The sequence below is a fragment of the Pseudorca crassidens genome, chromosome 8, assembly GCF_039906515.1.
Source record: "Pseudorca crassidens isolate mPseCra1 chromosome 8, mPseCra1.hap1, whole genome shotgun sequence".
In the NCBI taxonomy this organism is placed as follows: domain Eukaryota; kingdom Metazoa; phylum Chordata; class Mammalia; order Artiodactyla; family Delphinidae; genus Pseudorca; species Pseudorca crassidens.
In genome coordinates this window covers 89,802,639-89,823,900 of record NC_090303.1, presented here as the reverse complement: position 1 = coordinate 89,823,900, position 21,262 = coordinate 89,802,639, and the positions used below count along the sequence as shown (strand labels likewise).

At 37.6% G+C, this 21,262-nt stretch overlaps 1 protein-coding gene across 2 annotated transcripts in view; it reads right to left on the bottom strand.

Annotated features, from left to right (window-relative positions):
- Nucleotides 1-689: 689 nt before the first annotated feature.
- NUP205 (nucleoporin 205) overlaps nt 690-21,262 on the bottom strand; it is an 81,201-nt gene continuing 60,628 nt past the window's right edge. Inside the window, exons 35-43 of one of the 2 annotated variants that reach the window (XM_067747107.1) lie at nt 19,907-20,033; nt 14,834-14,910; nt 12,686-12,814; nt 12,338-12,464; nt 4,926-5,092; nt 2,872-2,995; nt 2,273-2,401; nt 1,611-1,684; nt 690-1,043 (exon numbers count right to left, since the gene is read on the bottom strand). In XM_067747107.1, coding sequence (XP_067603208.1) covers nt 891-1,043; nt 1,611-1,684; nt 2,273-2,401; nt 2,872-2,995; nt 4,926-5,092; nt 12,338-12,464; nt 12,686-12,814; nt 14,834-14,910; nt 19,907-20,033 — 1,107 coding nt within the window. In that variant the 3' untranslated portion in view covers nt 690-890. Of the gene's footprint in view, nt 1,044-1,610; nt 1,685-2,272; nt 2,402-2,871; nt 2,996-4,925; nt 5,093-12,337; nt 12,465-12,685; nt 12,815-14,833; nt 14,911-19,906; nt 20,034-21,262 lie in introns of those variants that run through there. The other variant, XR_010945640.1, reaches the window with a different exon arrangement.

The following is a 21,262-nucleotide window of genomic DNA, read 5'->3' as shown; positions in this document are numbered from 1 at the left end:
CGGACTTTCAGATGAGGTAGTCACATGCACATAAATACTATCGGGCAAATTGGGTAAATTATTTTTTATTTATTTATTTATTATTTATTTATTATTCTTATTCTTTTTTATTGGGTAAATTCTTTTTCTCTAACTGCAGCCATCCTATTAACTATATGAGAAATACAGGCAGATGATTTATTTGAAAAGTTCCACAAATATTTTAAGGAACAAATGCAAGTGATTATTTTATCATTTACATGCAGAAAAGAAAAAATAATTTTAGTAAAGAGATGGCTTGACTTTAAAGAGCATTATCATAAAAAGTGTAATGTAGGGCTTCCCTGGTGACGCAGTGGTTGAGAGTCCGTCTGCCGATGCAGGGGACACGGGTTCGTGCCCCGGTCCGGGAGGATCCCACATGCCGCGGAGCGGCTGGTCCCGTGAGCCATGGCCACTGAGCCTGCGCGTCCGGAGCCTGTGCTCCGCAACAGGAGAGGCCACAACAGTGAGAGGCCCGCGTACCGCAAAAAAAAAAAGTGTAATGTAGCTACAAAGAGAGAAAAAATTAGAATTTTCAGACCATGGCTTTAATTTAGCATTCCGAATAATACCCCTGGGGGAAAACCATCACTGTGGAAGGATTATTTGTTGAATTCCTGATAATATTGACCATATTCTAGATAAAATTTCAAGAGACTGACCACATATTTGTTTTTTTTAAAAAGTATTTATTTATTTATTTTTTACTAGTGAGGACGAAACCAGGCAAAGAAGTTTACAGAAAAGAAGTCCATATATAAAGAAAGAAATAGCAAAATATCTTTTGGTCATAATTTAGAAAGAAACTATAAAAAGGAGACAGTTTTCCCCAATTCCTCTCTTCCTCAGAAGAGCATAAGCACGGGCTCTCAGTTCCGTGATATCCTCAGCAAGCCTCGGATACGTCTGACAAGAGCTTGTATGAAACTATAGCGAGATCGAACTTTTGAATACAATCCTTCAATGTCCAGAAGTTTCTTTTGTAGTGATTCTCCAAAAGCACTGATGGCATCGGCCTGAAGCTACAGGTAACGCAGGTGACATTTCATTATTAAGTAGTCTCAAATATTTCTTTTATTCTATGTCTTCCTATTTTAAATACCTTTGAATTTTTGTAATGTGGTCCTTTCCCATGTGCCAAATTAACTCAACATTCACATTTTCCACCCTAGAATTTACTGGTATGATACTAATGTTTTTCCTTCTTTCCCTTGTTGTATAAATGCGTAAAACTTAAAATTTGCTTTAAATAGCAATAACTATTGATATACGGAGTTTCCAGATCATGATGCTTACCCTTACTGAACTCTTACTATGTTCTAGGCACTACCCTACGAGTCTTACACATGAAACCTCATTTAATTCTGACAAAATGCTTAGAGGTTGAATTATCATTCCCATTTCTGAGCTGAGGAAATGGAGGCTCAGAAGCTAAGTAAATTGTTCTGAGTCACGTACCTAATAGGTGGCTATGCTAGAATTCAAACCAGGTCTTTGGATATAAACTTGAAAACTATTATCTTACTAATATACCAGGCTTTCCCTTTTTACTTTCAAAAAAAAAAAAGAGTATGAGAATAGAACGTTACCTGGTCTATATCATGTTGGCTCACTATAGTCAGCCCACTTCTAAAATCCAGATTGCTTTCCGAAGCGAAGGAATCTAGAGATAAAGACACAGTCAAACCAGCTCTGCAGGTGTGTGTCTACTACACAATGGAAGAACCCGATGACAATGAACCACAGCACCGTGAAAAGCATGGGTCTAGACTGAGAAATCTATTTCAGCTTTCAGTAAATGGAAGCCCCTAGGAAGCATTTCACTGTTCTAGGCCAGGGTTCTCAAGCTTTCCTTCTGTTTCTTGCCACCTAAGGGATCCAATACACGCTCATCAGTCACAGAAGGGCCCTCGAGCAACAAGAATCATGGCCTAGGCTGACCCATTTCCATTCTTCTGGAAAATTATTTGTGACCAGAGGACTCTGGACCTGGGTCAGCCATTAACTGCAAGAAGCTGAGAAGCAGCTGAAGGCAGCCTCTACAATGCTCTGTCCAATTTCCCATGGACAGAAGGGAAAATACAAAACATAGCTAGCTATGCCTAGTAACTAAGTAGCTCTTGATTACCTAGTCCACCCTGTTACTGTTCAGTAACCTGCACAGTAAAAAGCAGATTAAATGTAACTAGTTTTTTAAGGTGCTAAAATCTATAGGCATTTATGGTTCACTAATTTTCAGAATAAAGTTTACCTTGTAGCCTTCTGCTTTTAAATAAGGTCCTGGAGGCAAATAAGGAGTCTTGAGAATCCGTGGGTGTGCAATGTAACAAGTAGTACTCCAGATGGCGCCAGAGAATAAACAGGCAGGTCTCTGTGATAACTATAGAGGAGAGCTCAGATTAAAGGAAAACAATCTCATCACATGATTTTGCAAAACAGTTTCTGAGCAGGAGGGAAAAGAAGAGACTGCACCATTCAGTGATGTACCACAGCCTCAGTCTAATAAACTGGACGTAAGGTCTCTCCAGAAAGCAGCAAGATGTGCTGAGAGGAAGGAGGTGGAAACTGTGGGATGCTGGGCCAGCATAGCCTTCAGTGTCCTTGTCTCCTGTCCGGACAGAAAGTGTCTGTGTATATTATGAGGATTACTAGTTACTCTAAAAGGTAAGAAAAATATTTTCAATTTAGAAATATATCACACATTTAACTAGAAAAAAACTAACAGTAATTATGTCCCTTTCCATGTGATTTTGATACCCAAGTAATGTGAAAATAAGTACACAGTTCCCACATTTGAAAATTCTCTTAAAGGTCACCCTTCAAGCCCCACTATGATCTCATTAAGGATACAAGAACAAAGGGAAAGCAGTTTAGCTCGATTGTTGATCAGCTTCACCAAACGGCGTCTTGCTAGAACATATTTCTGGGTAGTGGAGATTTTATCAACACCAGCAGGCATCACAGACTGACACAACTAAGAAAAAAAACAAACACAGTATTAAGAATGACATATATTGTAACAAAAATTTAATGAAAATCTATACATTATAAGTAGTCACTTGTGATACGTACTGTGAAAAACATTCAAATAAATTTAAACATCCTTGCAGACAAGAGTTAATTATCTAATTAGGAAGCTAGTAATTTTAAAAAACGAGAGCCAAAGAAGCAGTTGAATTCACAAATGAACGTTCATCTGCTGCTTTCTGAAAGTCCAGTCCCTGAAACAGACATTTCCAATCTGCTGAGGGGCCAACCAATCCTGAATTTCTTGTCAAATTAAAACAAAACAAAACAGTGGGATTTCCAAGCAGTAAGTGTCACAATGCCGTGTGGAGAATTTCTATAACAGCTGTCAGGTATCTTCTGAAGAAAATGTGAATTAGACTTGCAGAGCATAATAAATATATGATCATCAACCAGAACCTCCCCTGATCCCTTCTCCATCTGGCATACTTGCAAGCACAGTGGGTCAATTTAACGTGCAGACACTGGGTTTGGCAGCAGGTGTTCTACAGTGGGACTGGTGGAGTGCCACATGCTTTACCGTGATGCTGCAGCCCCTCGTGTGTGTACTAGCATCACCCATAAGCTGTGCACGATGGGGAAGGACTGCCGGGTGTAAACCACACAATTTCAGGGGTTACCTGAACCCAGTCAATAACACCTGCCTCAACCTGTACTTGCTAGCTGTGTGGCTTTGGATAAGTTAGTCTGTCTTTCAGTGTCTCAGCTTCCTCATCTGAGAAATGGGAGACACAACAATATCTGCCTAAGGTATTCAGGTAGAATATGTAGCTCATGGCTTGGCACATCATAAACTCTCAATAAATGTCCCCTAGAATTATAAGAATGGTAAAAGAGAGTAGGCTCTGACTACTCTTAAGAGTGACATGGTGTTTTTCAGAAAACCTGGTGTGAACCAGGAATGGCAAAATGGCTCAACATGCAGGCTGCCACAAAAGACACGAAGCTTCAGCACTGGCCAAGGGAAGCCTTATAGCTCAGCTGTGCCACATGGAAAGAAAGAGCAGGCCCAGTAACTCAGCATCTTTAGTTACAATAAGTGCCAGGGTATGATTCTGGATCATTGAGAAAAGGCAGTCAAGTCTGATACGCCATCTCATTTGTCTGAAAAATTCACTTAACAGATACTGAAAATGCTGAAGGAACAGAGACATCTTGCCTAAGGAGTCACTTCTAACTGAAAAAGCATCTGCACCTAAGTTTCTCAGCACAGATTTTTAGAGTATAAATTACCAAACTCTTTATGCAAAGGCCAGCTACCGAAATTTCTACTGAATAGCAGGTGGTTTTCTTGAACAGGTACAACTTCCTGTCACTCAGTCAAGAGTTTCTATGCTCATGAGGTGTGCTGCTTAGGTGAGGAGCTCTTCTTCAAGCCACACAGAGCTCTGAGTCATTGTAATTCCTTTCATCTCACTGCACGCATCATCTTTACCTACAAGTCTGACATCAGACCCCTGGTCCTTATCAGTAAAAACAATGGCTTCTCAAAAGTCTCCATCGCTTGGGACCTCCCTGGTGGTCCAGTGGTAAAGAATCTGCCTTACAATGCAGGGGGCGCAGGTTCCATCCCTGGTCAGGAAACTAGGATCCCACACGCCGCGGGGCAGCTGAGCCCGCACGCCAAAACTGCTGAGCTCGTGCGCCTCAACTGGGGAGGCTGCATGCCGCAAACTGCAGAGCCCAGGCGCTCTGGAGCCCACGAGCCACAACTAGAGAGAGAAGGCCTGCACGCCACAATGAGAGAGGCCCGCACACCACAACAAAGAGCCCGAGTGCCGCAACTAAGACCCGACGCAGCCAAAAATAAATAAAATAAATAATAAAATAACTCTTAAAAAAATAAAAGTATCTACCGCTCATTATAAGATTTATACCTCTTTTATCTCATCTGGGGGAAGTTGCTCCACGTTCTGTAGCTTGTTGACGCTCCGTCGATGACTGTCATAATAGCTGAAGAAATCATTAGCGCTCTGTTTCAGCAGGTAGACAATAATGCCCAAACCAGGTAGGCGCCAGTATGGAACCACTGGAGCTTGGGTATCTAATAGAGTTGATAAAAAACAATGTTCTACTTATAGCCATCTTATATGAATCTCAAATGACCTGTTTTTTTAAAAAAAGGAAAGCCCAGGAATTTAAGGGCATGTAAACTATTATTAAAACCAATCCAAGACTACTTTTAAATACCACTGACAGTTCAAAGGAGTGGTTAGGAGCTACTGTAATAAGGTAGGTACATAAGGCTGGAGCCTTGAGACAATAAGGAGATCTGGCTGATGGACACTGAGACAGCTTACCCTTTACTGGGTGAAGACCTCTTTGAGAACTCTATAGAAGTTATAAACCTTTACACCTGTCTCTCCACCACCCCCCACCCCGTGCACACAAATACAGTTTACAGTTTCCTGACCCCAGGTGAATAACTCCTGCCTCGCCCTGCGGCTCTACTTATATGGACTCATTTCCAGTCTGCATCTTTCTGGTTGCTGAGTTCCCAGATCAAAGTTATTCTTCCAAAGAGACAAGGAGAACGCTAACAAATAGTTAAAAAATAGATAATTAAATTTAAAGTTTAGTAAGTCTTCTACCACAATAACTCCATTTGGATAGCAGAACAAAATGATCTGCCTTTTACTTGACGACTTTCTGATGAAGGTATAAAAGAAAAACGTGATGTTGGAAAAGCTGTTTGTAGAGGAAAGAAAAACAAGGCGAGCAATAATGTTCCTATTCTATTGATAGAGATGGTTTGTGTGGTGCAAGTAAAGCAATTTCCTCTTGTGACTGAGGGATTTCTTTGAGAAACACCTTGGTAATTTCAGGTTTAATCTGGAGATAATCTTTGTTTAATGGCCCCAACTGCCATGAACACTGAAGGAGAGATCTATATTTGCTTCCTTCACTGCCACCCCCTCGAACTTTGCTCCAAAGTCCAATCTCATAGACCTTCATGTGGAGGGGAAAAGAGAAAAGAGTCCCTTGTCAGTGGATTCTGCCACCAAAAAAATATCCTATACTCATCGGATTTGCCAATTCTCCTTCACCAGTCTCAGTGAAGATATGACAATCTTTATGATACAGGTCATCACAGAGAGCCTTCTTCTAGTGAAATTAGGTACGCCGGTCCCCAGACATTTGTGTGACCTCAACTTGGTAGGAAGCTATCCATAAATATGATGGTCTAATGCTGAGAGTATTCCAAATCACTTCAGGAGTTCTTATATACTAACTTGCTTAAGCCTAGAAAATATTAGAGCATTCAGAGGCACCAGACTTAGACATCAGATGAGGATGGCCCATGAGATATCTAACTACAGAAACAGATTCTGCAGAAAAAACCATGAAGTCAAAGAAGTGGAAGTGCTACAGAAAAGGGTCCCTTGATCACAAGTAATAGTAAATATACTGGAGGATAACAATAATACAAGAGCAATAATAAGAATAATAATAGCTAACACTGATGTCATGCCAAGCACCAGGCACTGTTCTAAAGCACTTTACACATATTAACACATTTAATCCTTACAATAATTCATCGGAGGGAGCTTGTTATTATTTCCACTTTATAGACAAGGAAACTGAGGCACAAAGAGATAAGTCCTTTTTCTTAAGTCACTTGTAGCACTGGGATTTAAATCCAGGCAGTTCATCATCAGTCCGTGCTCTTAACCACTAGGTTAAACTATCTCTCTATAACTAAATATTCTAGAACCTACCAGATACCTACCCATTCATATGTCTAGAATTGGCAGAGAAGAATATGCTTATTAACCCTTAAAAAAGTCTGAAGAAAAATAAAGACCAATTTATAAGGTTTCATAAAGTTCATCTTTAAGTATTAAAGATCAAAAAACAACATGGTATGCAAAAGATTGGCTCAAAATGATAAGAAACTAATGAAATTTTAATAATTATTAGTGATATTAATGTTTTGAAGAATAAATGACAAAATTACAATTTTGTTTAAAAAATCTTATGCTCAGGTTAAATTTGTTTTAAAAAGTTAGATTCAAAGGGGAAGAAAAGGATTGCCCTCTTGAGGCAGTTAGAGGTCTGCATCAAGCTATAGACCTACAGGGATTAGTAAACAGATTCATGCTCATTTACAAACTCCCAGACAGAAAGGGGACACAGCAGGTTAAATGTCACTGCTGTGTGGTAGGAAAACCACTCTTCTGAATGAAAAGGGGGCTCTGAGTAGGATTCCCAGTCATCCCATGCCCCTCCAAGTGAAGAAGACCTCCTTTTTCCTATTTGCTGAGCCTCCTGAACTAGCACTTTTCCCGCATGCCGGTGAGGCTGCACCTTTGTAGTCTAGCGATCTTCCTGGCAGCAAACTTTTTGAATATAGGAGAAAGCTAGAACTATCTAGAATTAATTTGCTTAACTAAGTCAAAGAAATTGTTTTATATATCCAGTTTGAATGATTTAAGCACTTTACTCCATAAAATATTACTATAAATCTTTATAGTTACTTCCTCAATTTATTTAAGACATACTCTCACCCAAGGCTACTCCAAATGAATCACTGAATGACAGGTATTTTTAAGTAAAGGTATCTTATTAGGTTTTAAGAACTTCTGTTTCCAAATATGTCAAACTAAGACCATACCAGACAACAGCCCACTCCCCGCTCATGGCAGAAAATAAAAAACCTAGACATAACACAAAAAATAACTACCTAAAGTTACCAAAGTAAACGGAAGCAGACAGACGCTGGTAGGGAGTGCAGGCGCACTGGGAAGAGGGCAGATGGAACCGGTACAACTCTAAGCTCGCAGCTCATGGCCTTCGGCCTGGGGCTAAGTACACCCAGCAGTAGCACAAGCAACACAATGCAGAAGCAGGAGTGCTGATGGAAAAAGCACAGTCATTAACGCCTGACAAACCAAAAAAACAGCAGCTGAGAAGCCGGGAAACCATGACCAGTGAAGAAAGTTTTAGGGGAATCCCAGGAGAGTAGAGAGGGGATCCCTATAGCTACCCACATCACTAACTGACCCCTGAACCATGCACGTAACACACTCAAAACATCTCAGCTAAAGGCAAAAGACATAAACTGACGCAGCATCTGTCACCCAAGAATCAGTGTTCACAGGTCAAAACAGCCAAGGTAATTAAGCCAAAACAAAAGAAAAACACCATACAGGGAAAAAATAATGGAATCTAGAACCTTCAAACCTTTGTAATGTTCAGTATACAATTTTAAATACCCAACATATAAACAACTAAGAAAATGGAACACATTCTCAAGAGACAAGAAAACCAAGCAAGTCTAACCCCTGATAAACCAGATGTTGGTAACTAATGAATGAGCGTTTTAAAGTAGCTATTATAACTGAGGGAAAACAAACAATGAAAACATAGTTAATCTCAGTAGAGAAAATAAAAATGAGATAAGAGAATCAAACAAAAATTCTAAAACTGAAAAATACAATTTCTGAAATAAAAATATTCACTGGATATATTTTGCCAAATAGAGCTTATTGAGGAAAGAATAAGTGAACTTGAAGATAAAGCAACTGAAGTGGTCAAAAAGCACAAACTTCCAGTTTTAAGATAAATAAGCACTAGGGATGTAATGTACCATGCAATAAATATAATTCACACTGCTCTATGTCATGCATAAAGGTTGTTAGGAGAGTAAATCCTAAGAGTCCTCATCACAAGGAAAAAAATTTTTCCCCTTTTATTTTGTGTCTATATGAGATGATGGATGTTCACTAAACTTATTGTGATAACCATTTCATGATGCATGTAAGTCAGATCATTATGCTGTACACCTTAAACTTATACAGTGCTGTATGTCAATTATATCTCAATAAAACTGGAAGAAAAAAATTCCAGTCTTCCATTATCTGTAAATATAGTTGCTAACGTAAAATTTACATATTCATGATACCAAGATATAAACAAAAAATTACAAGGAGGAATGGTTGCAAAAAATAAATGATCTGCCCATTACATTTACCTTCAGGGCCTTGAAATCATGCTAACATACATAAACTGTAATGCAACTTTACATGAGATAGTAAATCAAATAATAAAAAAGTATAGCAGGGGCCTCCCTGGTGGCGCAGTGGTTGAGAGTCTGCCTGCCGATGCAGGGGACACGGGTTCATGCCCCGGTCCAGGAAGATCCCACATGCCGCGGAGCGGCTGGGCCCGTGAGCCATGGCCGCTGAGCCTGCGCATACGGAGCCTGTGCTCCACAACGGGAGAGGCTACAACAGTGGGAGGCCCGCGTACCGCAAAAAAAAGCATAGCAAATGTTCTCATCCTATTTCTTATAAATAAAGAGCATTACAAAAAAAAAACATAGTATCAAACCATCTAATATATGTTTGAAGAGAATGGGGCTGAAAATATTTGAAGAAAAAAAGAGTCAAAATTTCCCCAAAATTGATAAAACAAAGAAATGTATAGATGAAAAATTCTCAACAACACTAAACGGAATAAAAACAAAGATGCCCACACCAAGGCACGTTAACAGTCAAACTGTTTAAAGAGGAAGAGCACATCTCAAGTGCAGCAACAGAAAAACAACACTTTACATATAGAAGAACAATATTCCCATCAATGACTGACTTCTCATTATAAATCATGGAAGACAAAAGAAAGTGAAACCATATCTTTAAAGTACAGAAAGCACAAAACTACCAGCTCAGAATTCTATATCCAGCAGAATTATCCTGCAAGAATAAAGGCAAAATCAAGACATTTTCAATAAAAGAAAGTTAAGAGAATTCATCACTAACGGACCCGTACTTATGTAAGAAATTTTTCGGCCTGAAGGGAAATGACACCACATGGAAACTCTGATCATTGAGAAAGAATAAGGAGCATCAAATGTGTTTAATATCTAAATAAATGCAAAAGACTTTTTTTCTTTTTTACCCTTTTGTTCTTTACTTATAAAGCATTAAATTGTTTGAAATAAAAATTATTGTCTAAGGGAATTTATAGTGTATGTAGATGTAATACATGTAACAATTATAACATAAAAGAAGGGGGGAATGTGGGCCTATACAGTTGTAAGAGCTGTAAATTTTGAATGAAGTGGTACTATATTAACAATAAATAGGCTGTGAAAAACGATGGCAATTCCTAAAAAAAAAAAATACAAAGAAGTATAGGTAAAAACCCAATGGTAAAATTAAAATCAAATTCTATAAAACAGACTTTTTTTTAAAGCAGGTAAGGAAAAACAAAAAAACAGAGAAAGGAGGTAGAAAGCAATTAATAAGTAGAAAACAATTAAATGATAGACCCAAGTCCAATCATATCAATAATTATATTAAATATTAAAGGACTAAACACACCACTAAAAGCAGAGATAGTCAAAATGGATTAAAGAAAAAAAAGACTCAACTCTCTGCTGTGTACAAGAGATGCACTTTAAACAGAAAAACATGGATAGGATGAAAATAAATGGACAGAAAGAAATAAACCATGTAAACCATAAGCATAAGATATTTTGAAACAGAAGAACAAAGATAGAGGATTTAAACCACCTGATTTCAAGACTTACTGTTGATATAAAGCTATTGAAGAATAAGTATATAAAGACAGTGTGTATAAAGTATATAAAGACAGTGTGGTATTAAGAGAAAGAACAGACATACAGATTAATGGAACAGAATCGAGAGTCCAAAAATAAACCCAAATTTATGTGGTCAATTGATTTTTGAGAAAAGGTATCAAAGTAATCCAAACAGAAAAAGATAATGTTTTCAACAAATAGTACTAAAACTGGACACAGGCTCATCACTAGTCATCAAGGAAATGCAAATTAAAATCACAGTGAGATATCACAACACAACCACTAGAATGGCTGACAAACCAAGCATTGGCAAGCATGTGGATCAGCTAGAATTCTTGTACATGGCTGGTAGGAATGCAAAATGACTGTACTTTGTAAAACAGAATGGCAGTATCTTATTTAGTTAAACATACCACAGAAGCCAGCAATTGCATTCTTAGGCATCTAATCAAAAGATATGAAAACATTATGTCCACATAAAGATTTATATCCAAATATTCATAGTGGCATTATTCACAATAGCTAAAAGTCTGGAAATAACCCAAATGTCTATCAACTAGTGAAGAGACATATTATGGTATATTTTTAATATGGAATACCAGCCAGAAATAAAAAGGAACAAAATAGTAATACACACATGGATGGATTTCAAAAACACTGAGCTAAATGAAAGAAGTCGAAACACAAAAAACACTACATATTGTATGATTCCATTTATATAAAATTCTGGAAAAGGCAAAATAATAGACACCTTGACCAGGGGTCAAAGGAAACAATCACATGCAAAGGGACAAGAAGAAACTTTTAAGGATGAGGGAATTATTCTATATTTTGGTTGTGGTAGTGGTTACACACTGCATAAAATTACAAAAAGCACTCAAACTGTACACCTAAGATGGGTATATTTTGTTGTATGTAAATAAAAAACCTCAATAAAAAATATTTCTTAATCCCACTTGCTAGGACATTTTATAATGGAGTTAGACTAACAAGAGTTCTTGGCATAACATATTTTTTCATAATATTATTCTATTAAATAGATACTTTACGTGATTAAGCAATTTTCAGAGAAAATAAGATCCTGAAGACGATGAAAATGTGACAAAATGATTCACAGAAATCTCAAACAAAAGATTTCTTGAGATCATCACCAGTCCATCACAATACAACCACCAAGATCCAAACGGGCTTTGGCTTTTGAATGTCCCATGGGACAAAAGCTTTAACCAATCCATAATCCGGCCTCATATTCCTAATCTTCCCTACTGGGTCACTAGGGAATCATAGGCTACATCAGTTTGCTAACTATCGAAATTTTACTTTGCTATGTTACAGAAATTTGGAGCGAAATACAAAACCTAACTAAGACACTAAATTCAGCTTAACATGATTTAACATACAAACTATTTTCATACTTTTCACCTGGCTAGTTTACTCTCCAATCCTAGAGCCTTTTGGGTCTCACACGCTACATAAAACTATACTCTCCCCACACGGCTCTTCCAGATTCATCCTCAGAAAATCTTAAGTTTCTCTATTCTTTCCAGTTCTCCAGCTGCATCCACAGGTCTGACAAGAGTACCTCCTCATCACTCCTTCTTAAAGAAGTCGTTTTAAAAATTTCCCATTCATTACTCGTGGTTAAAAAAAAAAAAAATGCATCGTACTGGGGCCAACTAGAGCTTGTCATAATCCTGGCAACTTAATTCCTCAAATACAGAAAGAAAGAACTAGCTAGCTCACCTTGCCGGGGCCCATCTCTATTAATGGTTTCTGACAGGCTAGGGGTGAAGAGACACACAGCATGCTGAAAGGTAGGGGAACTCTGTAACATGAGTGACTGGCAATATTCCATGACATTGGCACAAATCTACAAAGGAAGAACAAGCAGTAACAAAAATATTAGCTCCCCAAATGCCTCATATCATGGAAATCCAGATTTGAAGGAGAACAAAGTTATAGATCAGTTTGCAAAATTACAACAAAGTTACAAATCAATTTGTAAAATTACCCACATCTATTATTTTTCTCAAATATCTCCAAAAACATAAAAAGCTTAAAGAATAGCTACACAACTCTCACTCCTCTTACCTGCTGCATAGCCAGTTCGATCTCATCTTTCTTGCTCACTCTATCCCCCTCCACATTATCATCTTGAAATTTAAACTGACGCAGTCTGTCGGAGCCACCAAAGCGACTTAGTAGTCCTAAGCACTGGCGCTAAGGAAAGAAAAGATACTTCCTTGTTCATATCTAGTTGTATATGTTTAAAGTTAGTGACCTATCTTTCTTGAGGGAGAAAAAAAAGAAAAACTCAGTGGGGAATGAAATCACTCTTTAAAGCATCTAATTTCTTACTTCCAACTGACTCAACTAAAGTTAGCAATATTAAAATTTACCTTTCTGCAAATGTATTTACTTGGCAGACAACTCATTAAAAGAATATTAATTCTTTTAGCAGTTAACCCCGACTAAAATCTAAGTGCTTGCCAAAGATTTTTTGTATCACACCAAATAATTCCTTAGTAGATTCCCATTAAATAAATACTAATCAATAAACAATGAGAAGCAAAATGAGATGGCAAACAGAAGCAGATTCGTGATAATTTTGTCTACTAAGGCTCAAATTTAAAGGCTCTAACTCCTGTGGCTGCTTCTGGGGACTTCAAAAAGGAGTTGGGAACACAGAAGAAACCTTGGCAGATAAATCGCAAAGCTCATTTGTTTGAAATGTTGGTACTTTTCACCTGAGAATATAATTGTTCCTAAGGTTCTCAGTGGGAAAGGACAAGCTTTGCAAAATTGGCAGTATGTCCAGAATCAAAGATGTGGGTTCCAATTACAGGTACATGACTTTTTGCTATATGTCCTGGGACAAGTTATTTAACTTCCTCAAGCCTCTGTGTTCATATTTCTAGAGTGATAATAGCAATTCCTACCTTATAAGATTATTGTTAGGATTACCTGAGACATTGAATTGTATTTAAAGTGCTTAGTACAGTGTTTTGCACATAGTAAGTGCACAATAAAAACACGTTTAAAACATTGGTATTACACATACACACATTCACCCCTACATATATACATCCATATATATTATATAATATCTAACTTAAACTGATGTTAGTTTAAATAGTAAGTATGGATAAGGCAAAACACACTAAGGAGATTATAATGTAAATTTAATTTGTCAAAATACTCTTTTTAAATCTTAAAACTGGCTGTTTGCTATTCTTACAGACAAAAACAGATGCACTATCACATTTCCAGAGGCTACCTTATGAAAGATGCATCAAAAATATTTTTTTCTCCCCACCAATGAAAAAAGTTAGAAGGCTTAAAAAAACAAAACAAAACAGAGTATTTTGGCTTGGTTAGAGAGAGTACAAGCCTTTCTGGAGTGCTATTTGACAATGACTCAAAATGTACTACTTGTATACCCATGCACCCATTGATAACAATTATGCTGATGGCAGCATTTTTCTTTTGGAAACTTGAAAAACAGCTCATGAAAAGAGGACTGTTTAAGAAAATTACTGTATCAAAAATAATGGAATATAAATATAATTCTTCTGCAGCCAAAAAAAAGTGAAGGTGCTCAAATCAAAGCAGGCCAGGAGGCTCCCAGAAAGACTGCGAAAAAATATCTAATTGATAAGCTATCTACTCTGTTTGAACATATTGAAAAGAGATTACATAACTGGAGGAGAGTTTGGGAATAAATTAGAAATAAGTACATAAAACCAAGCAAATAAAAAAAAGAAACAATTACTTACTCTAGGAAAAACAATGTTGTATAGAAAAGTAAAATATGGTCCATCCATGGCTTATTCATAAATGACATTTCATAGTAATAATAATATAACACTAAATATTAATCTAATCGAAATTATGATATGATTAGAGTTGGGGGTGGGGACACGTTACAAGAGAGGTACATATTGTATGACAGAAGAACAGGAGTAAAGAGATCTAAATTCTCATCCTTCTCGATGGAAGGTCAACAGATGACTCTTAAAATTGGAAAATCAAGTAGTAGTAACATAAGCATATTATTTAGAGATATGAAAGAATCAATTAAAACCATTGCTGGGTTTACCCAAATTCAGGGAGCAGAATGGGGAGGATCAGTGAGAGGACTGTTGTATTTTGTTACAAGTCTTATAGCTGCTCTTTAAAGAAGTAAAAAAAATTTTTTTAATTTAAAAAATAAAAAAGAAATAAGAAAGAATCAGTTACCTGGAATCTTCCAATATGTCCCTGTAGCTCCATTAGAGATCCTTCATTAACATCAACATCAAGTTCACTTAGTATACCTATAAAATTTGGAATGCTTTTAAATGTAGTGTTATAATCAAAAAATCAAAAACATTAAAAAACCAGGAATGGTAGTTTTACTATTTTATATTTATACATGTATAAATATATATATTTATATATATATGCATAAATAGACACAGACTCTGCCATGAAGGAGGTTTGAGAAATACGACTTTACAAAGATTGTGTACCACCACACAATATGTTAAGTGTACCACACCACATATTCAGTCATATGCAAGCTAAATCTAGACTGAATCAGTAATTCAAAAAGGCACTTCAAAGTTTTTGAGAAAAATCGACTTTTTATTTATAAACATAAAAGTTAAAATTTTCTAAACTCAGCAGTAAATTACTTTCTCATGTAACAGTTCAGAATATAAAACACTAAAAATGAAATGCATATTTTTCTTTTATCTCGTCTATGTATTGTACCATTTGATTTTTTTTCTTTTCCCTTAGGCAAAGTACAGTTTACACATACACAAAAAAGTTGCCATTCAATTTCTCAGTTTGGACCCATTACGAAATCCCTAAAGCTGATCAACCTTTTATAGTACCATGGACTCCCTTTATTTCTATTGAGCCCTCCAAGCAAACCCATGGGTCATTCTCTCCACTGGTTTATTTCTTTGTTCTATGACTGTAGCCATGAGGAGAACCCAGCTGATCCTGTCCCAGCCACCCTAACTATCCATGTGTTTTCACGATCCCTTTAATCCATTTCTTACTTCCAAGCATACACTCCATAGCACATAACCTGGAACCTTATCCTTTGCTCCTTATAATGACAAGCCTTCCTCCTTTTAGATTTCTCAGCCCATCAACCTCTACACAAACCTACAGAAAATACTCAAATCACTTGGCACATGCTGGCTTGTTACCTCACCTGCGCCTCGCTGCTCCACTAGCTCCTTTCCCTTTCCCACCTCCACCTCCACGGGGAGTAGGTTACCAGAATCACTTTATTTAATTACTTTCTAAAATTTACCCTACCGCAGAGGATTTTTCTGCACTATCTAAAAATGTGTTCAGGTCTCCCTTGTACTCCAAAACAAAACAAAACCAAGTAAAACCCTGGTTAATATCAAATTCTTGAAATATTTTTTTCTCCATTTGTTGCTTGTGATTCTTATGCCCTCCTTTTCCATCTTAACCCCTTGAAAGCTGGAGTTTGCACTTAACACTACCGTGGAACTTTGGCTTTTTCCTGTTTGTCCTTAACCTTTCTGATCTCTGCAACCTGTGTTGCTGTTCCCCAGTTCTTTCATTCCTCCTGCACACCAACTGCTGCCTCTATTTTAAAAAACTAGCAATTCTCAGATTCTTTTTTCTTTTGGCAGCACCGAATGGCATGTGGAGCTTCCCCAATCAAGGACCGAACCCGTGTCCCCTGCAGGGAAAGCACAGTCTTAACCACTGGACCACCAGGGAAGTCCAATTCTCAGATTCTTAAGACCTTTCTGCTATATGCCACCTGAGTGCTGTGGCCCATATATATCATCCTCAACTCCAAAACACTTTACAGAATATCTGTGGGTCACAGATAAAAAATTAACCTGATGATAAGTAGTTGAGGAGGTACAACATATCTGGTACTGGGCTAAGCATTTAAGACAAAACCATGTAGTAAAATTACAGGATAATACAAAACCATAAGTAATCAAGGGCTGAACTGGGCAGAGTAGGGTTAAGAGGAGTATAAATTATTTTTTAAAGTTATTTTAAAAAATTAGGAAGGTATTTGGCATTATCTTTTAAAATTATTTTAAAGTGTGTGTGTGTGTATATATATACACACACGTATGTAATGGTATATATGTATGTGTGTATATATATATAAAAGTATATTTATATCTGACAAAGCACTGCCAGGAACTTACCAAGCCTACCAGCTCAAATATACAAAAATGTATATGTATACACACACACAAAGTTATTAAATGCCATACTGTTTGACATTTTTAAAAAGATCAGAAACAGTCAACGTGTCACAGGGGTCTGGGTAACCACCTCACAATTGGAAAACTATTCCACCAATTAAAGAGTCAGGTAGGAACTATACATGCCGATGAGAAAAAATCCCCAAAACATAATGTGGGGAAAAAATTACAGAGCAGTGTGTATGGTATTTCATTTGTGTAGGGAGGAAAAAATTTTTACACCACGAGCAGAGAAACTGCTAGAAAAACAAAGTATAAATTGATAATTGGTTCCTTTTAGGAAGCAGGAATTGCTGGTCAGAGTGCTTTATTCTTTTATTTTGTTTGAATATACCATGAGCATGTTAAAATAAACTGTGCCTTTCTGAAGATAATTTTAATACAGTGACAGGGTTAAATGCTGCTATTAGTAAAATACAGAATATTTCAAGTATTTTTAAAAAGTAACGAAAGGGGACTTCCCTGGTGGCGCAGTGGTTGAGAGTCCGCCTGCCGATGCAGGGGACATGGGTTCGTGCCCCGGTCCGGGAAGATCCCACATGCCGCAGAGCGGCTGGGCCCGTGAGCCATGGCCGCTGAGCCTGCGCGTCCGGAGCCTGTGCTCCGCAACGGGAGAGGCCACAACAGTGAGAGGCCCGCGTACCACAAAAACAAAAACAAAGAAAAAGGAACGAAAGGAAAATTCATCAATAAAATCACCTTGCCAGAGGATATGATAAAAGGTAAATTCTCTCTGTACTAACTCAGGACTTCTGGATTAAGATGGCAGAATGAAGTAGTATCATAGAATGTCCCTTCTATAATCAACTACAAATAAATGAAATTCACCAAAAAGGGAAAGGGGCCAACTTACGCCATAAATACTAAAGCATGGTGGTGCTTAAGGAAAAAAAAAAGGGGGAGATGAAGAAAATTCCAGGGGAGTAAGTAGCATAATTCAACTCATGACCCTCATCCCACCCCTCAGAAGCAGTACAGACAAAAGAAGATAAGCCAACAAACTCTTGCAAATTCTCATGGAGACCCCACAATTTGCGAAGCAGCACATTCGGGTGATTAAGTAAATTAAGTAATTAGGAGAATTAGCAATTAGGAGAAACCAAGGTAAAAACCATTTGGAGAAGAACCACTACATAGCACTATGGGACCTTAGTAAAGGCAAGGGTGGCCTGTCTTGGTATCATCTCAGGACACTGGAATGAAGTGGGGAAATGAACATAATAAGCACACAGGACTAAGACACTCCAAGGCTGGGTGGAGTTGACCCTGGGATCTCCGAAGAATGAGCACAGTCTCTAAGTACCTTAATATGCACTGCACTCTGCCCTTCCAAACTCTCTCCTTCTCCCAACACAAAGGGCTCAGGTACTGAGGCATGCCCAGAGAGGAAAAAATATTGTGGGTGTTGGGGCAGAATCAGAAGTTGGCCTCAGACTTCTCCACAGCAATATAAAGATGGAGGTAGTATAGGCTAGTAGTTAAGCACACAGACTCAGAAGCCACAGTGCATGAAAAACCCTACAGTATTATTTGTGTGACTTTGGACAAGTTAACCTCTCTGTGCCTCAGTTTCCTCATTTGTAAAAAAAAAATATGACATTATTATTAATAGTAGGCCATGCTTTCATTCAAGAATAAAGGCAACCTTTAGATGTCTGTAAACATTAGAGAGTTCAGGGAAGATTATATACTTTTTCTTAGGGGAGGGGACCTCAATACAAATTAAAAACACCAAGAGATAAATCAAAAGAAAGAACTCAGAAATGGTGAAGCTATAGGAGGAAAAAAAAGAATTGGTGTTTTTCTGTGAATCCATGTAAATATACAAGTAAAACTAAATAACTGAAGTTATTATGGTTACAAGACTGAATATAAATGATATTTACTTGTAAATATAATACAAGCAAACAACATGAGGGTGGAAAAAGAAGTGTAAAATAACTCATTACTTCATCTTTCACATCAGGAGTTAGTTGATTCTGTCTAAATTTTTTTTTTGCCACACGTGGGCCTCTCACTGTTGTGGCCTCTCCCGTTGCGGAGCACAGGCTCCGGACGCGCAGGCTCAGCGGCCATGGCTCACGGGCCCAGCCGCTCCGCGGCATGTGGGATCCTCCCGGACCGGGGCACGAACCCATGTCCCCTGCATTGGCAGGCGGACTCTCAACCACTGCGCCACCAGGGAAGCCCCCTGTCTAAAATTTGTAGTAAAAAAATATGTAGTAAAATATGTAGTAAAAAAAATGTTTTTAATGACAAAAATATCTTAGTAGTTTATCATAATCTTTTCTTCTTCTTAATCATAGTGATATTTTAAGAACTAATATCTCTTGTACACTTGTAGTAAAGAAACATTTGTCTGGAATTCATCAATGTCTTCAGTTTCTCTTCAATTAGTTTTTCATCTGTAAAGTTCACGTAAAATTAAATAGTTGTTTTCTAAAACTGAATGTAAAAGGTATCCCATTCTCGAAAAGTACCTCTGTATGTCTGTTTCTCTCCACCGCCCCTCCCCCCCACCAATACATACATATACATAGAGCAATGTTTGAAAAGCTACTTATCTATGTTAACATTTGATAATTTCTAGATAGTGGGATTTGAGTGTTAATTATTTTCTTGAACTTTTTGAATTTTTTATACTGACCATATATCACTTTTATAAACATATTACTTCAAATAAAGGCAGTTAAGGGGACTTCCCTGGTGGTCCAGTGGTTAAAAATCCACCTTCTGATGCAAGGGACACAGCTTCAGTCCCTGGTCAGGGAACTAAGATCCCACATGCCACGGGGCAACTAAGCCCACATGCCGCAGCAGAGGATCCCACGTACCGCAACAAAGATCCCGTGTGCCTCGACTAAGACCCGACGCAGCCAAAAATGAAATAAATAACTAAATAATTTTTTTTAAAAAAAGGCAGTTAACTCTGTTAGTTCCAATCTCAAATAAGTAATATATAGCTGCAAAGTAACAATAACCTCATTCTATTAAGTGTATGTCAGTCTGTAAAGCACTGGTAAAAATCCATTCAACATAATCAACTCACCAGGAAGTGCTGCTTTACTTATAATTCCTGTCAGCAGAGCCAATTCCTGCAAAGACCCAGCACTAACATCCTGACAGCGCAGGATTGCTTGTATGGTATCAGAATGAGAAATGAGAAACTGCAACACCTAAGACGAAGAAAAGGAGGGGAAATGGAAAAACAGAGGTGGAAGAGTAGAAAATTGTATTATAAATTTATATCCATCTGTTTAATAACATTGAAGCAAGTAATTTAATGTAATGAAGAATATTAGATAAGCAGTTGTCTTTTGCATTTACGTAGTTTATTTCTTCAAGAAGCAAACATCTAACTAAATTTTATAAGAAAGCTAAAGATAAGGATTATTTCAAAGTTTAGAGATTAATACACTTAGAAGCTACTATAGAAGAGTATAATATAACTTGGAACTACTGTATGAAAACTATTATTTGACCCCTATTTTTTTAAATTTTTGTCTAAATGGAACTAGAACATGAATTTAAAATGAGTGTGTTCAAAAATGACTTACTGGGACTTCCCTGGTGACTCAGTAGTTAAGAATCCGCCTGCCAATGCAGGGGACACAAGTTCGAGCCCTGGTCCGGGAAGATCCCACATGCCGCAGAGCGACTAAGTCCGTGCACCACAACTACTAAGCCTGCGCTCTAGGGCCCACGAGCCACAAATACTGAGCCCACGTGCCACAACTGCTGAAGCCCATGAGCCTAGAGCCCGTGCTCTGCAACGAGAAGCCACTGCAATGAGAAGCCCACACACCGCAACAATGAAGAGTAGCCCCTGCTCGCCGCAACTAGAGAAAGCCTGCGCGCAGCAACAAAGACCCAATGCAGCCAAAAATAAATAAATAAATAAATTTATTTTTAAAAAATGACTTACTGAATTCAAGTTTGCTCTGTGAAAGTCTGACTAGTGTGACATGGGGACAATCACATAAAAGCTTTTGTCTAACTCTCCTTTTGATATGATGAAAATAAATGAGATACAAATCTTGACCTCTAAACTGTGCCCTTTCAGCTTAGCATTTTACAGTGTACCATCATAGAAGACTCCACTCATTTCCACATTCAAACATCTTCTTAACTAGATTATAGATTCCCTGAAGGCAGGGACTACACCACAACTGGCTGAACATTTGAATCTCTCAGGAACTGTGCCACTTTTATTTTTTAATACAAATTCCTGGCCTCAGAGTCCATCATTGTTGGACATGAAACTCAGTAATCTGTATTTTTTAAAGAACCTACTCAGGTAATTCCACTATGCTCAGTATAAGACTGGCCTTGTATCACAATGTCCCACTTCTTCTAAAAAACCTTAATCTCGAGAAAGTAGAAGACAAAGTTTTTGAGTGTTAAA